The 11,245-nt window shown below is 51.5% G+C and overlaps 1 protein-coding gene across 1 annotated transcript; it reads right to left on the reverse strand.

Moving 5' to 3' along the window:
• Window positions 1-6,067: 6,067 nt before the first annotated feature.
• ACTL9 (actin like 9) lies at window positions 6,068-7,318 on the reverse strand (the record flags this gene model as incomplete). Its single annotated transcript, XM_080813381.1, has 1 exon — window positions 6,068-7,318. One exon carries the CDS (start codon window positions 7,316-7,318, stop codon window positions 6,068-6,070), a length of 1,251 nt encoding a protein of 416 aa, XP_080669507.1.
• Between the last annotated feature and the right edge of the window lie 3,927 nt (window positions 7,319-11,245).

An 11,245-nucleotide genomic window follows, 5' to 3' on the forward strand; every position in this document is an offset into this window, starting at 1 on the left:
CTTCCCTCCCCCAGCCCCTGGCATCAGTGAAATTTTTAACAAATATTTTATTTATTTGTTTTATTTCAGAGAGCGAGAATGAGAGAGAGAGAGCACACAAGCAGGGGGAGGGGCAGAGGGAGGGGGGGAATCTCAAGCAGACTCCATGCTGAGCTTGGTGCCTGCCATGGGGCTTGATCCCATGACCCTGAGATCATGACCTGAGTCGAATCCAAGAGTCAGACGCTTAACCGACTGAGCCACCTAGGCGCCCCTTGATGCAATATGAAAAAAGAATTAAATTCATGCAAAATAATCCCCTGATGAACCAAGCTGTCACATTTTAAACCACCAACAAGCACCGATGTTGTCCTTTGGCGCTGTGTCCCTTGCCTGTCTCCACCTAATCCCACCCCATCTGTGCCTTGCCTGGTGTGCTGACCCCACCTCCTCCAAATACGTCCTCCTCTGGGTCCCGCAAAGAACAGAGGGTCTGGACCTGGGGTGAGGCCCTGGCAGTGACTGGGTGGATCCTGCTTTTGCTCAGACCCTTGGAAGAGGGTCTCAGTGGCCCTCAGCGTCCAGTGGCCAGCTGGCTGGCTGGCTGGAGGACTTGGGGTCTATCTTCGGCACACTCTAGTTGAAACAGCAGACATCTATTTGGCCCCTACTGTGTCCTGAGCATGTTAAGTTCATTCTAAGCATTACTCGAAATGGTTTTAAGGAATTGTTTTTATGGGGGCATTCTCACTGTAGAACATTCTAAGGATACATTAATGCCTACAGTAAATGTGAAACAGCCCACCCCCCGCAGCCCCAAAAGACAACGGCAGTTTCAGAGGTGACCTTCCATACTCCTTAGAGCACTGTGTCCTGCTTAATCCTTATAAAGCTCCCCCCTGAAGTGAGCACAGCTCTTACCCTCACTTTACAGGTGTGTCGAGTGAGGCTCAGAAACGTCAGGTCACTTGTCTGTGGTCACATAGCACGGGGGGAAGCATGAGTGGAATCCATGTCGGTCTGACTCTGATGCCAGAGAATGAGAGGGAGGGGTCCCTATGTAAGATTCCTGTAAGCTCAGCTGAAATCCTGGCTCATTCATTCAGTCATTGAACAGACATCTCCTGGACTCGATTGAATGCTGGGTGCACGACACACGTGGGGCCTGGAACTCACAAACCACGTTTGTTTGAACAAGGATCAAACAAATCAGATGATCATTGCTGGTGTTGCCTGAGTGGATGTCAGAGGAATTTAAAGGAAAAAATTCATATTTAAAAGAACATAATCGCATGATTCAAAATTCTTACTTCAAAAAGGTGGGCCGTGGGAAGTCCCCCTCTGGTCTTGATGTCCAGGCTACCCTCCCACGAGCATTAACCCTCAGTGGAGGTGACATTGTCCCCAGGGGGGTAAAAATTAGTTGGAGGTGTGTGGGGAAAATGTGTTCTCATGTATAAGACACAGGTACACATAGAAATACAAACAGATACACAGTTGACCTTTCGTGGGGGACAGTTAGGAAAAAACGTCTGAAAGTGATTGCCCCTTAGAGTGGGACGTTGAGAAAGTCTTTTCTAGAAACAACCACCGCTCAGTTTTCTCGTGAAATCTTCATAGATGTTCTGCGTACTTTCAAGCAAATCTCCACATACTCATTTATTTCTGTTTTCTTCTTTTCCACAAATGGTAGTAACATAGCCTTGTGGGCCCTCTTTTCTCTCAAAATATATGTTAGTAATCCCCTCATGTCAGTGAACACAGCTGGCTGGACTTCCTTTTTGGTAGTTGTGCAGTGTTCCTCTATGTTCAAGGGTGATTTATTTGACCTGTTCTGGGTGGTCACACACCATCAGAAACACAGAATGCTGTTTCCTACGTGTTGCCACCTTTAAGTGCTGCAGTGCACGAGGGATAAAGGCATTTACGTCATTTTGCACACAAGTGATTGTATCTGAAGGAGAAATTCTTGGTAGTGCTATAGCTGGGCCAGAAGGTGTGGGCACTTGTCATTTAAGTAGTTACTGAGACTTGGGGTTGTGCCAGCTTCCTTCCTCATCATCAAGGTAAGAGAAGGCCAGTTTCCCCAGAGCCTTGCCAGTATGGGTGTTATGAAGCTTTTTGATCTTTGCCAATCTGATGGGTTAAAAATGATATCACAGTATAATTATCATATTCATTTCCCTTATGAGACTGTATATTCTTTTGGGTCAAAGAGCCATTTGTCTTTCTTTCTCTGTGAGCTTAAGGTTCATATCCTTTGCTAACTGTTGTAGTATTTTTCTTATTGATTCTTTCCAAGAGCTCTTTGCATATTATGGACATGCTCCCTAGTGTTATGAGTTGTAGTTTTCTCCATTTGTCATTTAAAAATTATGTATTATTTGTTTTTCTAAAAAATTGTCATTTGTCTTGACTTTGTTTAGGGTGATTTTTACTTTGCAGATTTTTTTTTATGTTTACATGAAGTCAACTGCCTTAATCATTCCTTTTATGGATTCTGGGCTCTGTGTCATGCTGAGAAAGGGGCTACCTTTGATAAGTTGAGAAATGAGAAGGAACACTCTGAGTACAGGGGATAGCAAGTACAAAAGTCCTGAGGAAGGAAGGGGGCTTGGCATGTCTCTTAGGATCCTCCAGAGAAACACAACCAAGAAGATGCATACATAGTGGAAGAGATTTATTTTAAGGAGTGAGCCATGGGATTGTGGAGGTTAACACAAAATCTGTAGAGTAGGCTGGAAGGTTGGGGACCCAGGAAGAGTTGCAGTTTGAACCTGAAGGTAGTCTGCTGGCAAAATTCCTTCTTCCTTGGGGGGAAGTTAGTTTTTGTTCTCTTAAGACCTTCAACTGATTGGATAAAGCCCACCCACACTATGAGGGGGTAAAGTTTTACTCAAAGTCTATTGATTTAAATCTTAATCTCATCTAAAAAAATACCTCCACTGGGGTGCCTGGGTGGTTCAGTCAGTTAAGCAACCTACTCTTGATCTGGCTCAGGTCATGATGTCAGGGTTGTGGAACAGAACCCTGCATTAGGCTCCAAGCTCAGTGTGGAATCTACTTGAGATTCTCTCTCCCACCCCTCTCTCAAATAAATAAATCTTTAAAAAATGCCTTCCCAGCAACATCTAGAATGGTATTTAATCAAACATCTGGGTACCGTTGCCTAGCCAAGCTGACACACAAAATTAACCATCACAGGTCCACCTCATGTCACCTTGGTACACACATAGCTCCTTAAACCCTACTTTTGCCATACATGATACGGAGCCCCAGCTGCCTGTATGGCTGTCATGGGACCCAGGACAGGAATGCACACAGTCTGTGCCAGGATGGGGCCCCTGATCCACACGGAAGAGCAGACTCCAGGGATGTGTGTGGGCACGGGGAGGAGCAGGGTCTCTGGTGCTCTCGGTGCTCCACTGGGGGGTGGTGGCAGACAGAGAATGCAGAGGTTTACCTACCACTCCAGGGAGGAGGTGAGATTTCTAACAGCAGGCTTGAGGTAGTGTGTTTCCTATCCCTGGGAGTGTGCAAAAGGGAGGGGCACCTGTCACAAGGGCTGTAGAGAAAATTTGTGCAACAGGGAAGGTTGGGAGTGGGGGAAGCTCCATGTGATCTCAGTGAGTCCGCCCAGCAGCCCAGAAGTGGTGGGGGTTTCTGCATCCTCCTCACTTCCTGTAGCATCAGAGACCCAGCCTGTCCCACATCCCTTCTATGAGTGTGGCTGGCAGTGCCCTGCACCACTGTGTGGGGTGGGTCTCGCTTGAGGTGTGGGGAGGAGTGGTTTGCTGCTATCTTTGTGGTTCTAAAGGTGACGCCATTTGCAGTGCCTTGAGCTTGGAGGTGGTGCCCCCTTGTGGGAAGAACGAGAAGTTTCTCCGCATTACCTGTAACCTCCTGGGGGCTCTTGCCTAGGCTACAGATTAAGGCTGCCTGCCTGGTGAGGAGGTGAGGCAAGGGGCCCAACATCCAGAGTTTGTGATCTGGAGATCCTGGCCTGACTAGGGGACTGTCCCCCCAGCTGAGGACCACTCATGGGCCAGGAATGGGACCGAAGCCCCTGCCTAGTCCCTAGTCCCTTGTGGGACATGGTGGATGGGGCTAAGCAGGGCCCTCACTCACCCTCATTGTCTGATGGCAGATGCAGGGGTGGAGAGGGGGGTGGTGGTCTCAGTGCTCCACAAAGAAATGAGTGTCCACTCCTGAAAATTCCTGCACAAGAAGAGTGCTGGCAGGTGAGTCAGACTGAGGGGGGAGGGAACAAGAGAGGGGAGAGCGAGGGAGAGAGAGCGAGGTATCCAAGGGAGCAAATAAAAACCAAAAAATAGAGTCAGAGAGATTCAGGGAGACAGAGACAGAGAAGCTCAGTAAATATTGAGTGATTGGATGTATGAGTGAATGCTTCCTTGGACTGAGGGAGGTGAGGACCCAGTGTGGACGTGGATGAGCTCTGGCAGCTTGTGCTTACTTTATCGGTAAGCTGGGAAGATGTGTCCAGGCTGCAGGCTGGGATTCCTGACATTCTTTAGGTTGTGCTGGATGGTATGAAGGCAAAGTGTCCTGCCTCCAGCAGGGGCTCAGGGTAGCCAAGGACAAGGCTGCAGGGAGGACAGAGGACCCAGGATGACTTCTGGGGAGAATGCCCAGCCTCCGTGGGAGGACAGTCTGGGACAGTTGGTCCCTGGGGACCTGTGTGGGGGGCAAGAGGGAGCCAATGTCCAGGTGGAGCCCCCTGGGGTATCTGCCCCAGGGTCATTGTAGGCTGGGCATTCCTCAAGAATGTTGCTGGCTATTGGTGTCTCAACTAATGGGATGGGGCCCTGGGGGGCTGGTTGTGGGGGTGGGTTTCTGGAGAGTCTGAAAAACCTGGGGTAGAATGTCCTGGATGTCCATCATGGGGCAATACTAGGAGAGTGTCTTTGGGGTGGGAGTTGGGGGGGGGTTCAGGACACAGGAGAGGGCCTGGGGCATTAGTGGGGTGATCATGGGATGGTGCTGGGGACTGGAACCTTCCTAGGAGGATTTGAAGGGATGAGGAAAGGGGATAGGAGGTACATTGCAAGGCAGGCCATGTGGGAGACCCAGAGCAAGGAGGTGAGCTGAGAGCAGTGGGGCTGTCCTGAGGGTCCTGAGGCTGTCCTGAGGGATTTAGAACAGGCTGTTCTTTGGGGGAGGGTATGGATAGGGGCGTGGGTGTGGGATGGAAGGAATGAATCTGGGAGAACAAATCATTCAGAGAGGAGATTTATGGGGGTGGGTGGAATTTGGAGGATGGGCTTTGGACACTGGAGAATCCCTTAGGGTTTTTGTGGTGGGAGTTTTGTGTGGAGTTTTGTGTGGAGTTTTGACACTTGTGTGTGGGGGTCCTCAGAATATCAGGGTGTAGGAGAACTTTGGATAATCAGGCAGGGAAAACCACTGAAGGGTGGATTTGAGGTGCTTGAACTAGGGGTATCTTGGCAAGTGGCTCTTGGGGGTATGTTTGGGGGATTAGAAATGGGGGAAGATTCCGAGGGTGCACTTAGGGGTTGGGACACTTATGGAGGTTGGAGCACCTGGTGCAGTTTCCTTGGGGAGGAACAGGTCATGGAGATGGGTTGGGGGTCCTTGCAAGACATAGGGACTGAATTGTGGGCTTAGAGCCCAGGGGAAACTTGGGGGAGATTTATATCAAAGGAATAGATCATTGGGGTGAGATTAGGGGATGAGAATCTAGGGAGGTCCTGGGGATAGCCTTGGCAAGCGGTCCCAGCCTGAGAGTGCTTTTGGGGAGGGATCACGGGAAGTGGGTTCGACAGGGTTAGGACAAGGTGGTGTGTTGTGAGTTGATCATGAGGAAGGTGGGTTTTGGGAGTCAGAGCTGGGTGTCTCTGGGGTTGGATCGTGGCAGGCGAGTTAGGGCATGGCAGAACCAGGATGTCTGGGAGGTGGATCTCGGTGGGGTCAGAACCCAAGGCGAGTCTGGGTGGGTCAGGAGTGGACCAGGCTGGGGCCCTGCGGTAAGGCAGAATAGAGTCGGCAGGGTATGGGAAGCTTTACTGCCTCCCCCCACCCTCCCCACCCCCCACTCTGTCGCCTGGAGTCAGTAGCATTTGCGGTACACGATGTGGGGCCCCTGCTCCTCGTACTGCTCCCGCAGGACCCAGCAGGACTGGAAGGCGCGCAGCGAGGCCAGGATGGAGCCCCCGATCCACACCGAGAAGTTTCTGGTGGGCTGCGCCGCCACCACCCCGTGGGCCTCTGGGGGCAGACTGCGCAGCAGCTCGGCCCGGAAGCGGCCCTCGAGCCCCTGGAAGAGCGAGGAGCCCCCGCAGAGCAGCACGTTCTGGGCCACGTCAGCCCGCACCTCCAGGGGCACCTTGTGAAGGCTCTGTTTGGCCATGGTGGGGATGCCCACGGGCACCAGCCCCGGCATCTCGGGGGGGCTGAACAGCAGCTCGGGGCACTGGAACAGCTCCTTGCCCAGCGTGACGGTCCGCCCGTCGGGCAGCTGCAGGGTCTGCTGGTACTCCTGCTCCGGCCGGGCCTGCTCCTTGAGGAAGTCGGGGGCCACGTAGCAGTAGCGGTGTTTGATGTTCTCCACCGTGTCCAGGTCCTGCGGGCCCAGCGTCGAGCCCGAGCCGAGCAGCATCTCCGCCAGGAAGGCGGTCAGGTGCGTGCCCGCCAGGTCCAGGCGCTCCGTGGCGTGGGGCAGGTTGTAGCCCTGAAAGACGGGCACCGTGTAGGTGACCCCATGGCCGGTGTCCACCACCAGCCCGCTGATCCTCCCGTGCGCGTAGACGGACAGCACCGACTGGGAAGCCACGTACATGGCGGGGGAGCAGAGCGACTCGAAGGCCACCTCCACCAGCTTCTCGCGGTTGGTGGTGGGGCTGAAGGGCGGGTCGGAGAACAGCAGCGGGTGGTCCTGGGGGGCGACGCGGAGGTCGTGCTCTAGCAGGTGGCGCCAGATGAGCTCGGCCGCGTCCCAGTCCACCACGATGCCGTTCCGCACCGGCTGCACTAGGGTCAGCTCTGGGCGCCTGCGGGCGGCCTCGCCGATGAAAGTCTCCAGCACCTGCTGCTCGTTGGTGGCCGGCTTCCTGGGCTGGTAGCCCACGACGGTGGTCACGGTGTAGGTGGGCCGGGCCTGCCCCGAGAAGCCAATCTTACAGGTGCCCGTGCCCATGTCAATGACCACCGCGCCGGTCCTTGGGGGCAACCTGTCACCCACCATGCTGGGGGGCTCCTGCGGCGGGGTCTTCTTCGCCAGGATTGAGTTGGGGTTCACGCCAGGCCTGGAAGCCTCTGGGGAAGGCTGGGGCTTCCTGCAGCTGGACTGATCAGCATCCATGGCTGTAGGGAGCTGGTCAGCTGCTTGGAGAGGCGGATCCTTCCTTCTGGAGTGCAGGGGTGTGACGAGAAAAGGCCGAGGCTGACCAGGGGCAGGCAGAGGCAGGGAGAGGGGCCTGGCCGGTGGTCTGTGACATCACCTCGCCTGCTGCCGCCTTCAGAAGATGTCACAATGCAAGGGAGGAGACGAGGGTGAGCTCCTCCCTGCCCCAGAAAGCTCCCAGAATACTCGCCTGTTCCGGACTCCCCCAAAGTGGCAGATTTGGAGGAGGAGGCTAGAGGGTGCCCGAGGAGAGACCTCTGATCCAGCTCCCTGACCCAGAGCCCAGTAAGACCCAAGAATCCTTCTCTTGGTGCTTCCCTTTGAAGCTCTTGATAGTGTGGTAAGGGAGAGCTAGCCACAGCCCTCCTTAGAATTTAATCTTAAGGGACACCTGGGTGGCTCAGTGGGTTAAGCCTCTGCCTTCGGCTCAGGTCATGATCCCAGGTTCCTGGGATCGAGCCCCACATCAGGCTCCTTGCTCAGCGGGGAGCCTGCTTCCCCTTCTCTCTCTCTGCCTGCCTCTCTGCCTACTTGTGATCTCTCTCTCTGTCAAATAAATAAATAAAATAAAATAAAAAGAATTTAATCTTAAAATTAATTTAAAATACTAACCCTTAGAATATTAATCAGAAGCTGGTCACCTAGCTGGTGTGGCTTTTCTGGTTTCCTAAAGGAAACAGAAGCCTGTCTGGGGTGGGCGGTGAGGCGAGGAGAGGCACAGACATCCCTCTACTGTTCTTTGACCCTGCTCTGCCTGATACCTGGAACGGTCTCCCGGCCCCATTCTCACAGAACAGGAATTTGCCTCTTCCGATCTCGGCAAGACACCACCTCCTCTTGAAAGCCTTCCCTGATTTCTCTTCCTTCTCTCTGCCACATGGTGGTGGCAATGAAGGGGGGTGTCTGCCTTCCCGGTAGGGATTTCTTCTGCTTCCTCTTGGTTGGGGGGGGGTGCTCTGCGGGATCCAAAAAAGAGCTTTCAGTAAGATAAAAGGGACAGGGCAGAACCAGGGAATTTCCTTCCTTTTTAAGGCTAAATAATATTCCATTGCGTGTATACACAACATTTTGTTTACCCATTCATCTGTAGAGGGACACTTGGATTGCTTCATTTTTCAGTTATTGTGAATAATGCTGCTGTGAACTTGGTTGTGCAAATATCTCTCCAAGTCTCTGCTTTCAATTCTCTTGGGTTTATATCCAGAATTGGCATTGCCAGATTATATGATAATTCTATTTTTGTAAATACATTTTATTTATTTATTTGAGAGAAAGAGCATGGGCAGTGAGAAGGGCAGAGGGAGAAGTATGCTCCCTGCTGAGCCCAACTCAGGGCTCGATTCCAGGACCTGGGGATCATAACTTGAGCCAAAGGCAGACGTTTAACCTCCTGAGCCACCCAGGTGCCCCTGGTAATTCTATTTTCAATGGTAATCCGTTTACAATATACAGGTGCATCAAATCAACACATTGCACACCTGAAGCTCACATAGTGTTAAATGTCAATTACGTCTCAGTAAAGGGGGGGTGGTTGGGAAGTTCACAGACTGTCATTAATAGCTGAGTAAGTGAACATTTCCAAAAACGTGCATGAGATCGCACACAAAATTGGTTAAAAACTCTGGCCGGGATTAAATCTGGACACAACTGGGAAATGAAGCCTTCTTACTTCCATATTCCTGTGACCTATTCAGCACAAGTCCTGGCAATTTCTATCACCACACACACACACACACACACGGGCACACACACACTTAATTTATTTGTTCTAACTAACAGGTGATACTTAACATTACTAGAAGTGGATTTTGAGGCAATCCTCCTGATCCGCCGTGAAGCCTGCTGTCCTTAGTTGAGACAATGCCTTCCTCTCAAATGTGCCCCCTTTTGGGACGATGGGGGTGCAAGAAATGAATTCTGTCCCCATGAAACACCAAATCCCCTCCCCGCCCCCAGCCCCTGGCTCTCACCATCTTTCTGTCTCTGTGGATGTGACTCTTCGAGGGACCTCCTGGACATGGAATCCTACCCTGTACTTGTCCTTCGATGACTGGCTTATTTCACCGAACATAGTGTCTTTGAAGTTCTTCCGTGTTGAAGCCCGTGTCAGAATATTTTGAGATGGGGCGCCTGGGTGGCTCAGTGGGTTAAAGCCTCTGCCTTCGGCTCAGGTCATGATCCCAGAGTCCTGGGATCCAGCCCTGTATCGGGCTCTTTGCTCAGCAGGGAGCCTGCTTCCCACCCCCACCCCCCCGCCTGCCTCTCTGCCTATTTGTGATCTCTTTCTCTCAAATAAATAAATAAAAATCTTCAAAAAAAGAATATTTTGAGAGACCATCACGTTCTTTTCCATAGTGGTTGCACCATTTGACATTCCCACTAGCGAGGCAGAAGTTTCCAGTTCCTCCACATTCTTAACCCTTGTTTTGCCTCCCCCTTTTTTCTTTTTATTTATTTTTTTTAAAGATTTTGTTTTTCATTAGAGAGAGAGAGAGAGAGAGCAAGAGGGAGGAGAGAGACGCAGGCTCCCGCTGAGCAGGAAGCCTGACATGGGGCTTGATCCCAGGACCCTGAGATCATGAGCTGAGCCTGAACGGAAGGCAGACACTTAACTGTCTGAGCCACCCAGGCACCTCCTTTTTTCTTTTTAGTTATAGCTATTTTAATGAGTGTGGGGTTCTGATAGAGTTTTAAGCACCATCGTGTTAGGAAAACATGTTTAGTTCAGACGGACTGTTACATAAAGAATTGGATAGACACTGTTCAGAGCCCAGACTTTGGTATCACTAGTGATGCGGCTGCGTGCAGAAGGGGAGGCACTTTCCATTATTCCCCCTCGTCCAACGCATCTGCAAGGATGGACCCTTGACCACCTGGAAGAGTATTTTTGTGAATTTAGGTTGCAGCCATTTAGGAAAAAAATAAACACTTTTTCTCTTTTACAGAATCATCATGGCAAGTGAGAGGGATGGTAGATGATAATTCGGGTTGGGGGTCAGGTAAATTCTCACTGAATCTTGAGGGTACCATGTTCATTTTTTTTCTGATGGGGGAAATAAAGGCTCAGAGAGGTGAAGTAATTTTCCTGACGTCACACAGCTGGGATGACACAAGAGCAGGTTTTGAACCCAGATCTCTGCTCCCACTTTTACAGTGAGGTAAATACTAAATCTCTCTGTGCCTTAGTGTCTCTGTTAGCTAGGTAGAGGTAATAATAGTACCGGCTTCAAGGGGCAGCTAGATGGATGGACGAGTTATCTGAGAAGTGTTTAGGTCAGTGGCTGGTACATCTTGCTTTGTGAAGGTTTACACAAAACTGCAGATATTGTGAACTTTGCTGTGTGTGTGTGAGCAACCAGTAAGTGGAAACATCTCAACGCCAGCTCTGCAGTGGAATTAGGGATTTAGAATTAGGAATTAGGAACTCGGCATTTCTCTCGAAAGGGATCCCCCCCTCCCCGCACATGTCATCCGTGTGCGGACTGCAGATCTGTGCACTGGGCATATCTGAAACCTGCCTGGGCAATGCCTTCTACCTGCGTCTGTGGTCGCCGGGTCGAGTTGTACAGCTTCCTGCCAAGGGAGGGCGCCCAAGACCACCAGCTTCTTGGACTCCTAAGTCCTTGGCTCAGTTGTTCAGGGATCCATACCCTTGGCTGCAGCTTAGGCTCACCGGAGGAATTTAAGAAAGAATCCCTGTGTTCTGGCTATACCCCAGACTTGAATCCCTATGAAGAAGTCACTTTAAGATGGAAAAACAGGGGCACCTGGGTGGCTCCGTGAGTTGAGCCTCTGCCTTCGGCTCAGGTCATGATCTCAGGGTCCTGGGATCGAGCTCCCAGGACCCACCCCCCTCCCTGCATTGGGCTCTCTGCTCAGCGGGGA

Source organism: Martes martes, assembly GCF_963455335.1.
Source record: "Martes martes genome assembly, chromosome: 1".
Classification (NCBI taxonomy): Eukaryota; Metazoa; Chordata; class Mammalia; order Carnivora; family Mustelidae; genus Martes; species Martes martes.